The sequence below is a fragment of the Nesoenas mayeri genome (genome assembly GCF_963082525.1).
Source record: "Nesoenas mayeri genome assembly, chromosome: 2".
Classification (NCBI taxonomy): Eukaryota; Metazoa; Chordata; class Aves; order Columbiformes; family Columbidae; genus Nesoenas; species Nesoenas mayeri.
The window spans coordinates 109186816-109208794 of record NC_137543.1 but is presented as its reverse complement, the minus strand read 5'-3'; the positions used below and the strand labels follow the sequence as shown (position 1 = coordinate 109208794).

Below are 21979 nucleotides of genomic sequence, written 5' to 3'. Positions count from 1 at the left end.
AGTGTACACACATTTTGTTGAGAAAATGATCCAACTAAACCTTATGTCATGCGTGAATGTTTAGGAATGGACTGATAACAAGAAAGAAATGAAGGTGTAAAACTTTGTGTTATAAATGCCCAACATAATAATTGCAGTGTGCTGAATTTCAATAGTTATCTAGAATCTGTATACTAGAGCAATGTTTTAATGCATTACTCTTAATTTTTTTCTGTTGAAATTAAGAAGTGCTGTTGCACTTGATTTATTAGTATGGAAGTGTAACATTTAAAATGCTGGTAATTCAAAATGTGTGAAGGCATTAGCTGTCACATCATAGTTTAACAATTCATAAAACGTCCCTTTATTTCTTAACACATACCTGATCTCTAACTACATTAGAAACAGTGTGATGAACTTTAATCATTATATCATTTTGTATTCCATTTAAAGATACAAACACCTTTGCGATTTTCAAAGAATAGTGGCAGAGCCGGAGCTCGCTCACTTGAGAGAATGGACACACAGATCCTGGGGACTTGGCAGTGCCCTGTGATGCTGCTGACCTTCCCAAAACAGCCCTTCTGTCCTCACCCCCTGTGCACAAGCATTGGAAATCAGAAAACTTTAATGGGGAAGGATGTGAAACTGATACAACCATATATCTTTAGTTATGGAGAAATTATTAATCAGTATTCAACATTGAAAAAGTTTTATTAAACTGCTATTCGTGTGCTTGGAGATTATGATATACAACATGAATTTTGTACTAAATATACTTCTGCAATTCTTCTATTGGAGCAGAGGGAAGAAACCATGACAACTAAGCTCTGCAGACACATTTTAACAAACCAGTATGGTTAACATCTGATCATTTGGCAGAAAGTATACTTGTCTGGGGTCCTATTTTCTAAGTATTCCAAAAACCTCCACAAAATCTATACCAAACTCAGACATGCCATTGCTAATGCACGTACAATTTGGAGTCACCAAACATTAAAACAGCTGTATATTTCAGGAATATAACCTGGGAGTTCAGTGTCCTCAAACTGATCTAATTTAAGAACAAGTACAACTGCACACTTCAATCACTTTGTAGAAACAGGACACTATATGAAGGCAAGTGTAAAACAAACTCGTGCTGCCTCTGTTCTGCTTGCCTCCCGTTCTTCCTCTGAGGCAGCAGTCCTGCATATATTTTAAAACCGGTTTAAAATTCTAGTTATAAAATACTTTGTGAAGCTTCTCAGAGACTTCTGAAGCTGGAACAGAGTAAAAATGAGCAAAGCTACTCAGCATTGGGGAGAAAGACTCAAAAACTGCAAGCTAAGAATAGACTGCAAATGTTTTTCAGTAACAGAAGTGAGAAAGAAAATGTAAAAATGCTACTGTCTTTTAAGAACTAAAAGACTTCAGTTCTGAGAAGGCAAAAAAAAAAATCTAGTAACAGTGTTTACAAGAATATAGAAACTGGCAGGAAAATTTTGAAGGAAAAAAAATATCGTTTTTGTCATTGTTTTTCTGAACATTATATAAATGCTCTGTGCAAACTCTGGCAACATATTTGAGAGAGAAAAAAGACTGCACAAATCGAAACAGTTCAGAACCCAAAGGTAAAGAGTAAGTATGGCAAGAATACTGTTAATTAAAGATTTTAAAAAAACTGTCAGAAGAATGTTCAGAAAAAAATTAAAAATATTGAACTATTATGATGGAAGAAAAGACTGCAGTATGGATTGAAGGACTGAAAGGTGAAATAAACGCTGGTTGAAAAAAGACTTAAAAAGGGCTTTTTTAAACTAGGCATCATTGGTTAAAAGAGAACTCAAAGTGACTTGAACTCCAGAAAATACAGCAATTTTCCAAGAAATCTGTGCATGTCAAAACCCAGTGTAAAACTCAGAGAGAGATCACCCTACAGTTATTAAAAGGCAGACAATGCTTTTCTAAAGACTTTCCACTGAACTCCCTCTCTCACCACCAAGCAATCTACTTGTGCTACAGAACAGCCACAAGTGCAGGGCCGTGTTGTTATCGCCTAGGATCAGATTACAAAATTATAAAATTGTGTGCATAACAGTTTATTATGTTACAGATTTAATTAGTATTATTCATCTTTGTTTGCATAAAGATGAAGTGGAGCTCATTTTCCACAGAAGAAAAAGACTGCAAAACGTTTGAAATATTTAAATTGGGATTGGCCTTCATTTCTTTGGAGCACACAGCATTCCTTGGAGCATGGGGGCACCCCTCTACTTCTGAAATGAAAAAATACCTTCCCCCCATATTTGATTCATACCCCTATTTTTTTATCTTTCCAATTAATTGTCTCCTGGAGATCAAACACCTCTTTGGTTATGGAGTCTATATTCTGCTGCATGCGTTGATTCTCCTGTAGTAAATAGGATGAGGGAAGAATAGAAAAGAGAAGTAAGGAAATGGAAAAGAAAAGGAAAACATTAAAATAGAGAAAGGAAATTAAATAGTAAAAGTCAACCAAAGAGTTATGAGTATGAAGTTAAAGAAAAAGGGTGCTACTAAGTGTAACATAATATTTCCCTCAGGAATTAATGCAAGAGAATGGTAATTAATTTTAGCCAATCACTTAATGTTGATGAGAGAATTTAGTGCACGTAGAATTACTTTTTTTCAGTAACAGTTTCCATTGCAGACTGTGGGTAATATGCCCTTTCTTTAGGAAAATAATCACCCTGTGGCTATTTCCAGATACCTTCAAGTACTGTTTGGAAGTGAACACTTATTTTAACAAGTGGTTTTATTAATATTTTACAAACGAGAAAACCTCCTTGAAAGCATAAAGAAGAAAGTTTGAATCAAGCGTCCAGGAAGTGATATCCAGCTGCTGACTGCTCTCTAGTACTATATTAATACATATCAAGTGTGCTCCTGGTTTTTATCTAACACTGAATTCTGCTGTTTGCCCTGCAAACATTAACTAAAATTCTTTGCTACATTCATATAATTATGTATTAAGATGATATAAGAACTTCCATGGCTAGAGATAACTTTTTGCCTTCCTAGTGAGTGAATTTGATTCTGCAAAAAGCTAAATGGCTTCAGCTAGATTATCTGCTAGTGTGAATAGCTAGAGAGGTTAGTCGAATAAATGTTAAATACGGAACAAACTGTCTTTACTTTTGAAGGGATGGCATGCATTTGGTGAATATTCAACACACATATCCTGCATTCTACCAAAGCACACATTCCAGCAAATCTGTTGCATATTCTTGATTCACATACTTCTTTAAAAAGCAAACAACCACAACTAAAGTAGAAAGCAGAAAGTGTTCTTTTTTTCCTTCACAGTTAAGTCAAAGAGAATCCAGAGCAAGTGACAGAGCTACAAGCAGAATTTGCCAAGATTTTGCTTGTCAGCATTAATCTGCAAAATCCTGCTGTTTAGGCTAATCTTTCTCCTTTTCTTCTGCTAGTAAGTCATATCAACTCCAGTTCATGAAGCATATTATTTTCTCAGTAACCATAACAGATCCGAGACTTTCCACAAGCCTTTTGGAGTTACTGCATTACTGCCTGGAGAGCACAAAAACTTAATGGGGAAAGAAATCAATCAGTGAAGACCAATATTATATAGCTCTTGAAAATTAGGTAGTGGAAATTTTGGCCCATACACTTAAAAATCACAATTTTTTACTGAAACCAAAAGGCAGTAGGAAAATCACGTATAATTGAACCACCACTTACAGTGCTAGAACCAAAATCAATGGGAAATGGACACCTGCATACTATTGAGAATATATATCTTTGTGGACTGTTTTAAAATTAAGACTGATAATAGCTCTGGGATTTTAGGGCACATTTCTTCTGGAAACAAATCAAAGGAGGGAGAGGGGAAAAGAAAGTAACACAACATGCACCCAGCAACATTGTTATGACCCAATAACACACTGACCAGTGCCTTCTACATTTATGCTGACTGGTAAGCAAACATTAGTTACTGCAAACTTCAGTGGCTGATGCTCACAAAAATCAGAAATAACTGAAAAGAAAACTTTCAGAAAGTCAAATAATATTATTTTGCAATATTCATGCATCAGAACTACTGGCTATCCAAAATATTTTAGCCATAAAAACATTAGTTCTGCCCTCACAAGGAAGGAAAGATACAAGTAACAATCATGAGAGAACTATGATTCTCACAGGAATTAATGATTTTACACATTTGAAAACCCTGAAGAGACGTTTTCAATTTTACAAATTAAGAGAGATTGATAGCTTAAATCCTACCCAGTCAAACAAGATTAATTCTTTCTTAAAAACATAAGATAATATTTAAGCTCACTTCATGTATGATGGTTGGTCCCATTCAAGTCTTACACCATATGTATTTGTGCAAGTTCTATCCGACACTATCTTATACGAACATACCTCTATCAATTCATCTCTCTGGCGAAGGCCCTCTTTAAGTTCATCCAGCTTATGCTGTAGAACGCTGCACGTGTGTTTCTGTCTTTCCAGTTCCTATGTTAAACAAATTAATGATTTTTATTTCTTTTTGGTTTGACACTAATTTCCAATATTGAAAAGTTAGTAATATCACTTAACATAACGTTACCTACAAAGTTACTGCAACAATTTGAGAAATTCTACCTACCAAGTGTCTAAAATTCACAGAATCAGTGTTTTAGGTGAGTTCTCCAGATATTTACCACACAGAAGACTTTATTAAATAAAATTTAGAGTGGACAGAAAAGATGCTATAAAAATTTAAGCACAATACTAATGAGAAAAGCTCAGATATTGAATTTACATAAATATTCTTGGAAAAAACCTGCCACACAGATCTTTCCTTTTCAAGAAAGTGGGTCTGAACATGCCCTATTCAATTCAAATGCATATTTTATCATTAGTGTATTGCATTGATTAAGTGCAATTAATTTGCATGTAATTGGTGCAGAGGTGGAAGGGTGGTGTGTGTGGGGTGGGTTGGGATGTGTTTTGGGGTTTTCTTTTGGTGGGATGGTGTTCAGGTTACTAGTGTTTGGTTTTGTTGGGGTTTTTTTGTGTGTGTTTTTGTTGTTGTTTTTGTTTGTTTGTTTTTTAAAATTATTAATTTTTAGTGGGGAGTGGTTGGGGGTTTTTGTTTTGTTTTTAAAACAAACAAACAAACAACCCCCCAACACAAACAAAACAACACCCAGAAGATCTTTGGCCACTGAGATAGACAGACTTTTCTACTGACCCAGAAGTTTTCAACTGTTCTTACTAAGTAATTCAGGCTTCTATGGTTTATCTTTATAATTAGAAAAAAAAAAAAGGTCATAATAATCCGTACCTTTGACTTCTCTTCATTCTCCCTATAGAACTCTGCTATCTGTTCTTCTTTCTCCTCAATGACGTCCTTTAGAGTATCCACTTGGTAAACTAAGTTGTTTTTTTCATTGTCTAGTTGAGCATTGGAAACCATAGCTTTCTTGTACTTCTCTTCAACTTCAGCTAGCGAATCCTACAGACAGTAGAAAGACTTACATTAGTTTAACTTTTTGATGCATTGTTATAATGTTAAAATACCACCAAAATGCTGAAGAGCACTACCTGTTTTACAGTAAAATTACACAACTATTTTTGTTTCTGAATCGTAATTCATGTCTTCTCTTTAGAAATACCAGGTCATGGTTCAATTTCCATTATTCAGGTTAAGTCACACACAGCAATTAAAAGTTATCATTATAAAAGTATGATAACTACAAGATAATATTCCACTTGCAGTTTCTGCTCTGCCACCTTCACAACTAAACTCACAGGGTAGTAACATCACAGCTTTATTGTATTTTCAGTGCATGCACAAGAAAGTAGTTCAGAATGAGGCAACAAATCTGACAGAGCACTCAGGTAACTAAAAAAGATCACAGAAATCTCTCTAAAAGTAACTATAACTTAATGTCCATTATTTGAGTAGTGCTTTATACTTTGAAATTAAGGTAATCACACTTTAAGTAATGATTCTTTGTTTAAGAAAACATTTTTTCTCTTTTTCTTACTGAGATTTTTTTTTAAAAAAAGCAGCAGCATGTAAAGATTGACACGCTTGATTCTCTACCTGAATGTGCACGTGCCTTGCTATAAATGCTCTTACGCAATTCTTTCAAATTTACCAATATTATTTTATCCTATCTTTTTCCTCAGTACTGTAACAAATGTCAACTATTTGTTCTGCATTGGAACAGGCTGCCCAGGGAAGCAGTTGAGTCGCCATCCCTGAAGGTGTTTAAGATGTGTAGATGAGGTTCTTTGGGACACCGTTTAGAGATGGACTTGGCAGTGCAAGGTTAATGCTCGGCCTCGATGACCTCAAAGTTTTTTTCCAACAAAAATGATTTTATGATTCTATGATTCTATTCAAATACTAGAACAACTATCACTCCAGACACTTTTAAAACATGTAATGATTTCAATATGCATGCTTCTAAAAACACAAAAGTTGAGTTTGAGTCCTAATTTTAGAACTGAAAATAAAAACTATTAAGCCATTCCATTTCCCAAGTAGGTTTGTGCCCTACTACTAATCCCCTAGTATTTAATGTAATCTGTTCTTTCAAAGCATGGGTAGCATAACCTCCATGTTTAATTTGTATTATGACAGTAGAAGTACATGCATAGAAAGGGCATCAGGCTGGGGTTTTCTAGAAAACAGTACAGTAGGACTAAGATACTAGGGGAGAGGATGGTAACAATCTAAGTTTCCTAAGAAAATGTAAAAAACCCAGTGCCAAAATCCTATTCCATGTTATAAATCCCCATTTTGAGAAAGCTGTCCTTAAAGTACATGTATTAACTTTTATAATTTTATCCTAGTCATGCGTATTTATATGTCTCTGTTCCATTCACTAAATTCTGGAGAATTTTGTGCTGGAGAAAAACATTATTTTAGAAACCCTAGAAAAAAATAACTTAAGACATACCCTGATAGACTACAGATCAGAAGAGACAAAAAAAATATAAGTAGTGGAAAGATAAGAAAACTACCATTATCATTTGGGCAGCAGTAAATAGCAAACAAGATTCATGATAAGACAGAAGCAAATGAAAAAGGACATATGTAAGTACATTCCAGTAATTTTTAAGTTTTAGATTAAAACTGAAGAAACCATTTTTTGTGATGGTGGAACCATGACAAATCTTGTAAAGACTGGTAAAACAAAATGTCAGAGACAGTAAACCTTCCAAAGACTTTCAAAGAATAATTTGATTTAGAGAAAAAGAAGGAAAACACCAGGACTAAAATGAATGCTGTAGTCCTTTTGTGAGGAGATACGAAAATTCAGTGAAAGTACAACTAGGAAAAAATTCCAACTTAATTGTTTCCGTGAGTGTGGTGAGTGGAGTCATGTTGTAATTTCAGTTCGCAGAGATCTCTGGACACCATCTGCTCCGATCTCCTAATTAAACAGGGTCAATCAAGATCAGGCTGCTCACAGCACTTCTCCAGTTCATTTTAAGTATCTCCAGAGATGCAGACTGCAGAACCTGGCTGGACAACCCGCTCCAGTGTTTGACTGCCTCCCTTGTGAAAAGTCTTTTTCTTGAGGTCTCATTGGAATTTCTGCCTTTACAATGCCACTTCTGCCTGTTGCATCTCGCCTTGTCACTGTGCACCTCTGAAAGGAGTCTGCCTGTCATCTTTACAGCCTTCTACGGGGCAGCTGAAAACGGCAATGATAATGCCACCCCCCTGCCCAAGGCTTATCAAATTCAGTTGTCTCAGCCTCTTACAGTATGCCATGTGCTCCAAGACTTCAGCCTTAAAGAGAAGACTAAGTTAGGGCTTAAAAGATTAGATTAAAATGCCATTAATCAACAAGTTAATAGGGGAAAAAGTCTGCAGTTATGAAAGAGGAATAAATTGATTTTGAGACAGAAGAGTGAGAATTGCTACCCAGAAAAAAAAAAAAAAAATAAAGCTATGCCAAAGAGTCTCCAATGAGTTAAAAAAAAAATTTAAAAATTGCAACATTGCTAAGGCTACTCGAAAAGAAGAAATAATTCCAAAGAAAAGTATTACACATGTTCCCCATGGTTACAGAATTCCATGTAGTTTCAGTAATCTGCCAGTTTGGTGGGAAACAACATGGATTTGGAAGAATTTCTGAAGCACTTGAATGAGGCAGTGGAATGCCTAAGGATGAAGCAGTGGGAACAGGCTGGAATGAAAACAGATAATAAGGCTCTCCACATAACCTAAAGCTATGAAGTAGTACCACCCACAATTCTTAGTAAAGTCAAAGGGCTATGCAAATTAGCCCACTTGGCTAGAATAAGATGATTAAACCCAGCAGACATCAAGAGAATGCTCTGTTAACTGCATAAAAGAAACATTTTGAGGGAAAAAAAGGATTCCTTTCTAGTTGATGCAAGGGAATATAGAAAGAATCAATAAAACTGAATCGGACTGAGACATGAAAAGACCTAACTAAATCACTAAATCAGAACTATCCACATTAGAGTTTATTCTGCTGACACCCAGCAGATTTGTAGCCAGGTAAAAACCACACTCTTTGTAGCACGAGGGATGGGCAACCACAGAAATAAAGTTAGCATGATTACATATCACTGTTACTCAGCCATTGAAAAAAACCCCACCATTTAAAAGGAGTGTAAAAGCAGGTATCCTAGTAACTAACACACACAAGACAAAACTGCTAAAGCAGAAGTTGGGAAAAGGCAATACCTTCCTAATTACAAAGGGTTACTGAAAGAATCTCTGCAGAATGCAAATTAACTTAGGAAGATAGTACTCAGTATTAACCATAGCATAAAATGCAATTCCATTTTGTAAGTCAAGCATAGATCAAGATCTTACTGTCTGTTGCACACCTGTGCTCTTTGGTAACTGTAATGGATTACAACAAATAATAGCACATTAGTAATGATTCAGAAGAGTAGTCATGAGATGCTGGCAAATATGCAAAAGCGTGAGAGTTAGATCCATTCTGAAAATATGAATCTCGCATTTTATTCAAATTTAGTACAATCATAGCCATGTCTAATAATCTTGTAATCTACTGCTCTTTGAAGTCCTTTTAATATTCATATGGCAATATGATTAAAACAAGATGTACTTCATGTAAGCATATAGCTATCAGATTCAGAGTTACTTATCCTCTAAAGAGGAAACAGTTTTTGCTACACTCAACAGCTCAAATTACATATCTTCTCTTTACTATACCATCTAATATGCTGTTTAATCAAGGAAATTCGAGGAACCTATTAAAAACATCACTGTTACATGCTCTAGTACAAAGAGCTGTCATTAAATTCAGTCTCTATGTGGATATACAACAAATATAGAAAGATGTCTCTACTTTTACAAGGAACCATTCACAATCAGGTTACAGGAAAGAGAACAGAACAAATATCCTGAAAGAGATTTGTAAGCCACATCACTTGCTCTATTCGGTTTCCTTTCAAAGAGGGGAAAACAATAATACTTTAACTGCAAACTGCTAATTATGTAAAAATTTGCAAAATAAAAGCATGCACACTAATTTAAACCAGTCAAAATACAGATAGACTTCACTAATCTAATATGAAAATACAAGCCTATAATTTTGACAAAGATAATGGGAATGTAAGCCAAATATTAAAAAAAAAAGTCCTTCATAATGGCAAAGCACTAAAACAACCTTAATCTTTGCCTGCATGCCCAGATACATTTCAGCACATCTTTCAAAATTAATTTGGTTTTCCTTTATAAGATGTAGTTTTGCTGAAACTTGGAAGACTAATGCTTAATTTCTTAAATTATTTGTCATAACTATATCCTGTTTCTTTCTTCCTCACTCAATACATAGTAATTACTTTGAGTATCCATTTACTTGCTCACAAAAGTCTGAAAAATAGAAATTCAACTTCTCATTACCTTACAGAAAACACTTGCTAAAAATTTGAAAGTTTAATACTATTTTAACATAAACCAAATTATGAACATAGGCTATCTCATTTACGTTTAAAACATATCTTAACGAATTACTCATGTGACAAATTTAAGTTGATACTTTCTATACATTAAAAGTTAGAGACATGCTTTAAAGAAATTTAAAATCTTGTTAGTAAAGCCTTATATAGTTAGTGGAATCAGTGGTATCTCCATTACCCCAAAACACCCATACAGAATGCATGCTTGGGAGGAGCCCTGATACCTTTAGTTCTTTAAGTCCCTGCATGTATCTCCCTTCTACATCGTGTATCTGGTCCTTAAGATCATAGATATCCTGCAGGACATAGGAATGAACCATTGCATAAGAAGTATGGGGAAATAATTTATAGTCGAAAAAGCAATAAAAAGTTTACATGCATTTCTGTCAAATGCCAAAGCCTGCAATAATTCACAGCAATCACAGTTACTTCACAACAACCTGATGGAAATTAAGATTTTGTTTATATTCCTGAATCCAAGCCATCTCAAATAGGACAGAACTGTTTCAAATTCGACATAAACAAAGTCTTATTTTAATATATGCTAAACTGTTAACACTGTAAATATTTATAAACAATTACTAAGATACAGAAATATTTTGTGATTAAAAAATACATCCTCATAACTTTTTCTTAGTATTAAGAAATCAGAAGTTCTATAGCAGAAAAAAAATTCCTCCTAACCAAAAATACAATTTTAAACCAGTTCCAAATTCACTGAAAACACAGTTTACCCGTAATTCACTGAGGGATGCATCTGGATCCACCAAACTGCTTGTGTCTCCACTTCCTCTCCTAGATGAGTTGCCGCTCAGAGGAGTTGCACTTATTGAGTTGCGAGATGATGGCTTAAAAAGAGAAAAACACTATATCAGTAATTATGCTGTCATATCTGGTATACTTGACATTGCTTTCTATAAATTGCTTCACAGTCATAGAATACTTCTCTCTCTTGTTTACACCATTTCTTAATATTAGCTTATAGACAATATTTTACATTGATTATTTTCCAGCACTTTTGCTGTTTTTTTGTGAAATGTTTGTTTCCTTTGATGACTTATCAGTTAACGTAACATTACAGGTTTGAGAATCCTGTTCAGAAGACTTTCATAAGGAGGCTGTTAGTGCTGAAAAACTGTAGAAGTTTAAAATATTTCTAAAAATTGTAATTTCTGCCACCCAGGACTCAGAATAAAGTTTCCAGCAGAATCTAGCACATAAATTTTAATAGCCCTTGCCTGCTAAAATTCAACCTTTCCTGCTAAATACTTCTCACATAGAAAATAAATTCTGTAAAAAACTAATACTTGCTAAAAGTAAACTGAAGAATACAATAATTTCCTCGGGAAATGAAAGACACAAAGCACTAATATTTTGTAGATAAAACATATATCCAAAAAGAACTCTTTGCAAGCTCTTAAAATGATTAAAATACTCTGCTAAAAACCACACAACATTTATACTTTTGGAACTGCTTCAATCCTTTTAAATTTATGGATAAACACTGACTTCCAATAATTTTTAAATTAAAAACTCTTACCCTTGAAAATATTTCTGAATGTGATTTTTCACTCTTTTCTTCTAGCTGAAAGAGAAAAGGGAAAGAGATCACAATACACCTTTTCCAATGAGGCACTACTGAATCACCATCTTCTGTTCAAAGATACTGAGAAATATTTAAGAATGAAAAATGAAATAATGAAAAAAAATCCAGAAGTTAACATAGATTAAGATAGGAAAAAAATATTCAGCATGAAAAAGTAGGTTTTACCTCAATTGCGAAAATAAATGAACACTTGTAAAGAAAAAGTCAGAAACCTTTTCTTGAATATTGGTATATGACTTCTTAAAAACTTTAAGTACTGAACAACAAAATTTGTCTCACTATTCAACACTATTTCAACAGGGTAGTGACTACAATACTTGGTGGCACAACAAACATGAAGCTTCATGCAAGTGCACTTCAGACAATCAGTGGCATCAGTGTGAAATGTCCTAGTTATTAGAAAACACATTTGTTCCTTTAATCGCTTTAGGGAAACCTCTAGTTACATCAGGATGAAAAAACAATTCTGGTAAAAGCTCAGAACTGAAGTGTACTAATTAATAGCAACTCAAAATAATTTCAATTCATATTTTATGTATTGAAGCCTAAGCAAAAGAACTACTATCCCCTCTTCTTATTTAGGAGACTCATATTGTATTTTCTACATTGCTATGAATTAAAATAGGTGGAATCAAATGAAGACACTAATATGTTACCATATTTTCTAAAACAAGTACGTTACACCAAGTATGGTATCTCAAACATCTGGCTTCTTTGAAAACACCTGTTTTTCTCCCAGTCCAAGGACAAGAGACTTGGAAATCTGCTACAAGGAGAAACAAATGTTACAAGATCTTTCATTTTCCTTCTATTTTGGTTTCTGCAGAAGGAACATTGCATTTCCATGGCAAATTCCCCATCTCCAGAGGTGTACTGAAATTGTAAATTGCAAATATTTGTCACTACTGTGATGGTAAACTGTTATGACATCAATTGATCTGAAGCATCCATTATTACAATACCAGTTACAAAGCACTATAAGAACATTAAATCATCTAATTGCAGAACCAAGGAAACAGCGGCGGTAAGGTGCTCCGGCAGTCACCTAGTCCTGCCTCCCAAAGCCAAACTGCTGCCAAGAGCCCAGGTTAGCTGTGGCTTTATCCAGCCAAGTCCCACCAGCTCCCAAAGCTGGAGGTTCTCCAGCCTTGTTGCAGCCTGACAGAGCACAACACTGACCTCCTTGTGGAGCTCCTTGCAGTGGCTTATCTGAACCTCTCAAGCTGCAACATGAGGCTGCTGCCCCTTCTTGTGCTGCATGGCATGGGTGTGCAGAGTTTGGCTCTTGCTTAATGGAGGCTGCTGATCACCACGTAGCGTCCCCTTGGCCCAACCCAATAAAGCCCAGTTCTCTCAAGCTTTCCTCCTACCGCATGTGTTAACCCTGACTGTCATTTCAAAGACATGCCAAAGAACAAAAATATCACTATTTTTTCCACTGTTAAACACAAAAAGTTTGACGGCAAGCAACAAAAAGGAATTGGACAACACCCTCAGGCACATGGTGTGAACTGTTGGAGTTGTCATATGCAGGGATAGGAGTTGGACTCGATGATCCTTGTGGATCCCTTCCAAATCAGGAAATTCTATGATTCTAAGAATTTCTAGAATTGGTAGTAGCAATAAAGAGAAGGCAGCTGGGTTTGTTGTGAACAACGTTCGGACTAAAGGAATACACAGGAAAATCATAGTGATAATTTTCCTGTACCATGGTCTGTTGACTTGGGATTCAGTACAAGAGCAGAGCCAACAATGAGAGTTCCAGTAGTGGATCCTGACAAAATCTTAACTTGGATCAATGAACCCTAAAATGTACCAATGAGGGCTCAGTTCTAAGTATTTATTTTTGTCACTAAAGCAAGTAGTAGTAGTATTCCAAAATACACAAAAAACCTAGACACTTAATTTCCATAAGAAAAAAACCCCAGCCTTTTAAATTTAAGAGGTGCTTAAGCTCATCACACACAAGATATGAAGCATTAACACATCACATGCTCCTAGCAACAGGCAAAATCCCCTTCAAAATAAATAAAGCAGCATGCTTTTTAAAAATTCAGACTCCAGATATATTTATACAAAAAATGTCCCCAAATCTATTTGCTATTAAATAACTCTGAATGCTTTCACAGTATTTATTATTACAGAGTATGAAAAGAACATCCACAGTTAGTAAATTTGCTGTGTTCACCACAGTATAACAAGCAGCATTGCACTCACACTATTCAAATCTTGGATGTCATCTGCATCGGAAACAACGCTTCCCCTGCGGTTGGAACGACTAAAATAGTCAGCAGCAGTTTCACTTTGATCAGAAAAATCAGAAGACTTCAAAAGATAAGGAGAAAGGTGAGAGAGAACTGAAGATGATACCACAGAATGAACAAAAGTTTATTTAAGAAAACCAAACTCCAACAAGCAAGAAATCCTAAGTTAAATCTCCATTATTGCAATTTATTCTTGTTTTTCTAACAGTTTAGCAGCTGTAAAAATCTTAATTATTCTTCTAGAAGTTTGCTATTTTAAATGTGTCTATATTAATAAAATGTGTGCCACACTGATATGAATACTTTAGTCAGCATATGCATTGTTTTTAAACACTCTCTTCACATGTTTGTTATTCTTATAGTTGACAGTATCTAAAATGAAAAGCAATGAACATTTATTATTGTTTCATTTGCCTCATTTGGAGCAAAATAAAAAATACAGACATACAAAAGGGTTTAGTACTAAAATAGCACCCAACAAGCTACAAATATACTTTAAAAAATTCTGTAGAACATAAAAACATTACAGAATCAGAAGCTGATAAATAAGAGTTAGTATTTTCCTCTACAAATGCTGTCTTTTTTTTTTTTTCAAATTAACACCATCCCCACACATACTCATAGTATGATCTGGGCTTCCTTCATTTAGAACTTTAAGAGGCAGTACAACAGAAGACAAGCTTACTCCTCAAAGCTTATGTCAGAAGTACCTAAAAATGTCAGGAAAAAATGCTAATGCTACACGAGTGGTAAAAAAGATAAAATATATCTAACCACACTACAGTAAATACACCTGCCACAGGAATTCAAATGAAATATTTAACTGAGAAAACATTATTCATGTTAAACATAGTTTTTGCTGAGAACAGTAGGTTTACCAAAAGTGTTGTACTGATAACATCCTGCTTCAAAAGACTTGACTTAATGTGAACATCATACTTGGTTTTTAAAAGCAATTATAAGAGAACAAGCTTTAAATGAACAGTTTGAAAATATTGTTCCTATCTAATTTTCACCACTCAGAAAAATACTTCTAATTTCTTCGTACTTGATGTACATGAGTGATGTGGCCTCATCTTATTCTGACCAAAAGACGGTGAGATGCTTTTTATGCAAATATGACCAGTTACATATAAAACAGTTTGCTGATGAACACCTGTATCAGATTAGGACTACAGAATTGTATTTTTTCTCACTGCTAGGTTATATTCTATTTCTCTGACAAAGAATTTTTTTTTATATCAAAGTAAATATATTTGCACAGTCAGAGATTTGGCTACACTTTCTTATTTGACTTGCATTTCACAAAGTAGAAATACGCTGAACAGAATTCTGCTTGTATAAATTATGCTTACAGCAGAAGAAAAACAACTCAGGGGCTACAAACACAACACAGCTCTTTTCATTCAAAACCAAGTTACCTTTGCTGTTGGTAAGTCCATACATCCAATAAACCTGACTGCTTGTCTTTCTATGCCTTTTGTACTTCTAATGTCTTTCTCAATAGATTTATCAAAACCGATACAGTTTAAGATGGATATACACATGCAGGTTTTCACCAGCATTTTCTACTGTTTCCTATTTTATCTTTTGATTTTCAGTGAGTACTGAGCTGACTTCCCATGCGCTACCCAGAGTGAAACCAAAATATTAACCACAGAAACAATAGAAAGGGAAAGCTATGAATAAGATTTTTACTTAATCTGCTTTTCAGAATTATTTTATTAAACAAATACTTTGAACTCTAAAACATTCACCAGTGTGAGTGAATGGAACCTTGGCATTACTGGTATCACATATACATATATATATATACACACACATATATATATATATATATCAACGTATAATATCAGATCTCAGTATGAAGTGTATGCTTTTAAGAAATAAATCTCAATGTTAAGAGGAACCAAGTTCAAGAGACTTTGCAGATGGATGTTAGGTTTTGGAATTTCGTTAAAGCAATAGCAAAATTCCTGTTTTCCTACACTCTCAAATTCACTCTAACATCTGTTGTAGCTAAAAACATCCAGTTTTGCAAATCTGTTTTTGTTTAGTCTCTATAACATTGTTTAGAATAGGTTAAAAATGAAAAAAAAAGTGATTGAACATTTCAATGTAGCGCATACCAGAATACTGATTAATTTTTTCATGTAGCATGACAAATAAGCACCAGTACCAATGAAACTAAGACAGTTGTTCTGTGGCAGAAACAGAATAGAAGCATTTAAAATCAATCTGCAGCACAAAAAGCCATCTTTGGAAAGATCCTTTTAACACATTACAGATCAAATTTCTCTGTTCTGAATACTGGTCACCATAAAAAAAGAGCCAGCAACTTCTTACTGCACAATATAACAAAGTTTGCTATAGTCCCCTTCCCAAAAAGAGAGACTTTTTCACATGTATTGTAGAAACAAATTAATGTGCCTGCCCCAACTACGTACCATATTCCAGTTTCCAACTCCTTCTATTTATATATATTACAAACACTTAAAAGATGTTTAGAAAAACAAATTCCTTATTGCTGCTCCACTTTACTGTCTTCCTGCTAAAACTTTACATCTTACTAAAAATCAAATCTTTGAGAAATTACATTTTTTGGATGCAGAATTGAAAAATCGAGTCTGTGTTTTGGTCAGTAAAAAGATCTCCAGTGTAAACACTCAATCATCGTGCGTCAGTATCAAAGCATTTAGCAAACCATGCAAAAGGAATGCTCACCATAGGACTACTTCGAATTGAGCTTGCTCTTGAAGAATAACTGTATTCAGATGGCTAAAGAAAAGTTATGAAGGAAATTTTCACAATATTCATAGATTTTTCTCTCCAGAAAACAAAGTTAATGAAAGAAACCAAAAGCCTGTTACACTTACAGTGCGAGAACTATATGAGCTATATAATCCATCACCATACAAAGATGCCTGAGAAAGAAGGAATGAAATACCATTTATATTCAGTCTGAATTATGCCATGCTCTTATACACTGTAATTCTTACAAACTCTAATGTACTCTATCTTATTCCATCTACACATTTTGCAGTTAACATTATACTTTTTGAAAGAACAAACAATTTTTAAAAATTTCCAGCAGCATTTCCTCCTACTATTAGGGATTTTTATTTCCAAATATAAATCTAAGATTTTCCTTGCGCAATAGCAAAAGAGTTAAAAAAAAACCAAAACAACCCAAAGCTTAACTATTTTCAGAAGAAAATGAATTAAAATATTTAAATTGCCATTTGGTTTTCGCTGTTCTGAAGCCTTCAGAAGTTTTAATCCATGCTGGGAACTGAAGCTACCTTGTACACTGATCAGTTTTATTTTGTTCTCGTTCGTGCAGGTTTTCCTGAAGAAGAATGTTTCAAAGTGCAAGGCTGAAATCTCTTTATCTTTTAAAGGAGCTCTGGGTAACACAACTTAAAAAAAAATGAACTACAGTCTCATGCTGCTTTCTTCCTACATCTCTAGTAGAAATCAGAATTATATGTAGATTAGAATTATAGATAATAGCAGTCATTATGACCTTGATGTCTCACTGGATCTTATAATGTTTCCTTGAAGAACATGCACAAAGCCAAAAAAGTAAATTATCTCCGTTTGCAATCCAAGCGTACAACAAGACCTCACTAACTACGTAAAAATATTACATAAGAATACTTGACAATTCTCTACATAGGTTTAGCATGTCTCTAAACGGCAGTATAAGTTGGATTTGAATTATTGTAGCAGCAAAAGGCATAAAGATTCAGGCATGCATGTCACTTTTTGAAGACAACTACTTTTTGTAGAGCTATCTTAGTCATTTTAATGGCACTTCCAGCTATACTAGAAGTGCCATTAAAAGGGCACTATAATACTTTTTATTTTGTAAAGATGCACATTAGGTTTTCATCCTATTACATTTTTGTATTACTATTAAATTTAAATATGGCATCTTATTTGAAAGTATTTAAAGTGTATTTACCACAAATTTCTGTTATCTCCTAACAATGATTTTCCCTATTCAAATGCTTAAGTAAGTTCTTTAAATACTTTTTTTTTAGTATTATACATGCAGTTGCTATTTAGTATACTTAGATTAACTTGTTGCAACCCATGTTCATCATCATTATCATTGTTGTATTCATAAACTTTATGCTTGTCCGTAAAAAGATCAGTAAAACAGCAGCAATTACTAAAATTCTTTAGAGACGTAATTTTAAAATGTTAAAAACATTAAACTGACTGCCTCCACAGAACAACGCACACAAGCAGCAGCTTTATTTAAAAATATGAAAAAAATGCACATGTAATACTGTCAAGCCTCATGGCCATACAATACAATTTTAAGGCAACCATGCAAATGGTGCTTACGAACCAAACTGATACTTCTTATCAAACCAGTGTTTACAGAAGGAGACACCTATGAAGAAAAGTGTAATTTTATATTTCTGAGGCCATTCAAACATCTAAAGATAGGCAAAATGTTATTTTACGTGGTACTAACCCTGTAACTCCTAGTTGTTGCCACTGGGTCACTGTATAGAGAAGACGACTGCAGCGTGAAGAACAGAAAATGTCAGAAACACCTGTTCTGTGTACATTTTTTTTTAATCTATTACTTTATACTCCCCAAAAGTTCTAAGGATTGAAATATTAAATTTCACATCTATAATAGACAGGAATTTTAAGAAATGTGTGGATACACACTCCGAGAAAACCCACTATCTTTGAAATCATAATCTAAAACATTAATTAAAACAATCTAGTATTTTTATCATAAGATTTGTAGAAAAGAATGATAAGAAATTAAGTAGCTTTCAAAAGACATGCTGATTTCCTCTAGCTACTCATTTCAACCTGTCCAGCAGCTGCAGGTACTGGAAGATACCACCATCTTACAACAGACCATTGCTTTATCTCTCCCTGTTACTGTAGAAGAAAAGCAGTACATTGGTACCAAACTTTAAAGACTTTTTGCTGTTGTTGCTGTTTTTTAAAAATAGGACTTTGAAAAAGTGTCACAGCTACTAGTTGTTTTCTTTATATTACAGAGCAATCAGGAAACAGAAATTTTAATTTTAAAACCCCACATACGCAGAACACAGAGTAAACCATATGCAGAACACAGCGTTATCCATTCATTTTATAAAAGGCAACCCTTAAGAGCAAGAAATACAATTTCAACTACCACTAGCTGTAATAATTTGCAGTCTTATAGAAGGAAAGAAAGAGAAGTATGTTTCATATAGCATAAGAAAGCAAATCCAAATATATGTATTTTATATACATGAAAAACTTAACATAAGAAGAGGAGACAGACCCGAGTATGGTAGGAAGGAACTGGTTTACTATGTCTAAGGCTGCTATAATTTCTTTGATCATAGTAAATTCCACTCTGTGGGGGAAGAAAAGAGAAAAGTTGCATCTACAGATCTTGTAAATAAAAGTTCTATCTCAAAATTGCCCAAAAGTTCCCAAGCTTAGAACTTGTACAGAATGCTGTAAAAATTTTCCCCTATGGTTGACCCATATATGACATTCTGAAGTAAGTAAAGCATAAAAAAACCCAAACTACTTATGTATTCTATATATCAGCATTATCTGTATTTTTAATACCATGTCCAAAGTAGTAAATTATTTTGTGTCCCTTCACCCGCCCCCTAACAAATAACAAAGCCCCCAAAAGTTTACCTAAGCCCTGATAAGTGCAGTATGAAATACATGAAGAATGTATTTGACAAAACTTGCTAATAATTAGTACAATGACTTGCTTGATTTTTTTTTTTCTATTAGATACCAATCTGAATCAGAGCATTTGGGGAGAGATGACAGAAATTCCTAAGAATTTAGTAGTGGAATGGCTGTTTGTGTGATCAGCATTAGACTGCACCCTAGCACCATTCCTTATACCAAGTGTGCATGCTGAAAGCCTAGCAATTATACTTTGGCTTAGTTATGTTGTTTTTTGACACTTCCTACACAAATTGCACATAAATGTATATGTGAGAAAAAAAATTATATATACATAAAATGAAGGAAAAACAGAGAGATGAAGACATGGCAAAAAGTAGTGCTTTCAGCATGTAGTGCTTGATATCTCAATAGGCCATGAAAGGCAGACAGATCCATCCTACTCATGTATTTAAGGATTGGGGAAACAGAAAAATGGTGCCTCAATAATGCACACAGAAATGCTGTAATACAAACAAGTAAATACACAAATTATTTCAGCCTTTCCTCAACACAGGTGGCCATGTCCCCAATCCCTGATGCAATTGCTGATTCATCAGTGCCAAAACCCTCTGAAAAATTACATCCAAAATATATAATTTCTTGGCACTATATTAACATATGTTACACACTGAACTTTCTAAAATAGTTTTGAGAATACCACAATAATCCACATGCCTTTTTCAATAGTTCACTGGGTTAATGGTAAATTCAATCTGCTTTACATCTACATTTAAAATATCTCTAAAGTGATAGGGGATAAAGTGTAAATAATAGAGCACATATCTCCAACCTGACTGAATAAACTTTCATCCAGAAATGCCAATTTACATATTCACAAAAGCCTTCCCCAGGCCTCCAACAGAACGTGATTTCTATTCAGCTGATTCCATTCATGGAATTCCACTGCCATGAGCACAGTTTCAAATGCTCAACTTCAGGTCAGAATTTAGTCAGTACAAGAGGTCTCTTTTTTCCTGAAAACATTTATGTGTATGTCAGCAAGCTAATAAATCTATCCATAAATTTATCAGTATGTAACTCTACACAATTAGTATATTTATAATAAATATTATAGTAAAAAACTAACCAATAAGTCTTTACGTGAATAAGCAGCTTTCTTCTTTGAACTATGAGATTCACTGTAAGCATGACTCTAAGAATAAAATTTAGAGAATTAATGCTACTATATAGTAACATCAATCTTAAAACATAAATAAGTCAAACATAAGGATTTAAGATTTTTATCACCTACAATGGAAGCACAACAGAAAATTCTAACTACATTATTAGAATAATAGGCCATTCTTCTATCTCTGTGTAAAAAAGAACCGATATGTGAATCTATAACCAATACTATTTCTGATTAACAGGGGCTTGAGCTTAAGACAGTGCTCACATTTCACAAAAAAAGAAAAAAAGTGTAACCAGTAAATAAACTAAAAAAGCTTAACATTACAGATTATTCTAAGCATTATATTGTGTTTGCCTATCTGTAGCTAATTCAGATAACATTGCTGTTTAAACAAATTCAGCTTTTTAAGCTGCTTACATATTATTTCTAGTGGTACTCGCTGCTTGTCTTTGCTTAGGAGACATACACAAATTTTACTTGGCATAATACCAATAAGAATGTGATGCACACTACTACTACTTCATAACAACAAGGATTTTTTAAGTAAAGTTATATAAACCACCTGTTTTTTCTCAGGACAATTTTAGTTAAAGTTTCTATATGGAAATGGAGAATACAAATATATGCATATACACACTTTGGTTTTAATTCTAATCTGTATGTATCACTTTGCTATAAAGTTCAGAAATAATAAATACAAAAAAGTGCTTACTGTAAGACAGTTATCTGTAGTATGTGACTTCATTAGATTTTCTCCCAGAAAAAAGTTTATACATGCATTCTATAGAAAGTGTTAGAATTGTACTGCTATTTTAGGTCTGAAATTGGGATAGTACGAATTCATATACTTAAAAAAAAAATAAATCAATAATTCAAAGTAGCTAGTTAGTGTCACTACATCTTAAAAACAAAGTACTAAAGTTTTCACTGAAAGACATGCAAAGTGTTAACATACAGGGACCGAGTGTCTTGAAGATAGATCCTTAGCACTGTCATACTGCAGTAAAAAAAAAAGAAATTAAAATAATGAAATGAAAAATGTATATATATCAAAATTAGCTTTTTTTTTTTTTCCAAAGAATGACTAAAAATACTTAAAAGGAAATTGCAATACAACATTCTACTAATTATGAAAATGTATGCATAGAGGAATGCCATTTATCCAACCTAAAGGGCATTCTGAGGTTGGAACACTGTTTATTAAAGACTATTTTTCCCCCAACAGCATCTCAATTTCTGAAAAGTAAAATATTTTGGACAGCAGTAGGTTATATGAAATATTTCATGTGTTTTTGGTAACAGTGTTTTAAATAATTACGCAAAGTC

The 21979-nt window shown here is 33.9% G+C and overlaps 1 protein-coding gene across 4 annotated transcripts in view; it reads right to left on the bottom strand.

Annotated features, from left to right (window-relative positions):
• The window catches only part of LRRFIP2 (LRR binding FLII interacting protein 2), a gene marked incomplete at its 5' end in the record, with an annotated part of 47695 nt that overhangs the window by 8077 nt on the left and 17639 nt on the right, over positions 1 to 21979 (bottom strand). Inside the window, 14 exons of one of the 4 annotated variants that reach the window (XM_080340459.1) lie at positions 2279 to 2371; positions 4387 to 4479; positions 5294 to 5464; positions 10158 to 10229; positions 10668 to 10781; positions 11474 to 11518; positions 13757 to 13864; positions 16528 to 16581; positions 16680 to 16727; positions 18164 to 18208; positions 18293 to 18340; positions 19109 to 19183; positions 20609 to 20674; positions 21609 to 21650. In XM_080340459.1, the coding sequence (XP_080196585.1) occupies positions 2279 to 2371; positions 4387 to 4479; positions 5294 to 5464; positions 10158 to 10229; positions 10668 to 10781; positions 11474 to 11518; positions 13757 to 13864; positions 16528 to 16581; positions 16680 to 16727; positions 18164 to 18208; positions 18293 to 18340; positions 19109 to 19183; positions 20609 to 20674; positions 21609 to 21650 (1074 nt within the window). The remainder of the gene's footprint in view (positions 1 to 2278; positions 2372 to 4386; positions 4480 to 5293; positions 5465 to 10157; positions 10230 to 10667; positions 10782 to 11473; positions 11519 to 13756; positions 13865 to 16527; positions 16582 to 16679; positions 16728 to 18163; positions 18209 to 18292; positions 18341 to 19108; positions 19184 to 20608; positions 20675 to 21608; positions 21651 to 21979) is intronic. The other 3 variants (XM_080340460.1, XM_080340461.1, XM_080340462.1) reach the window with 3 other exon arrangements.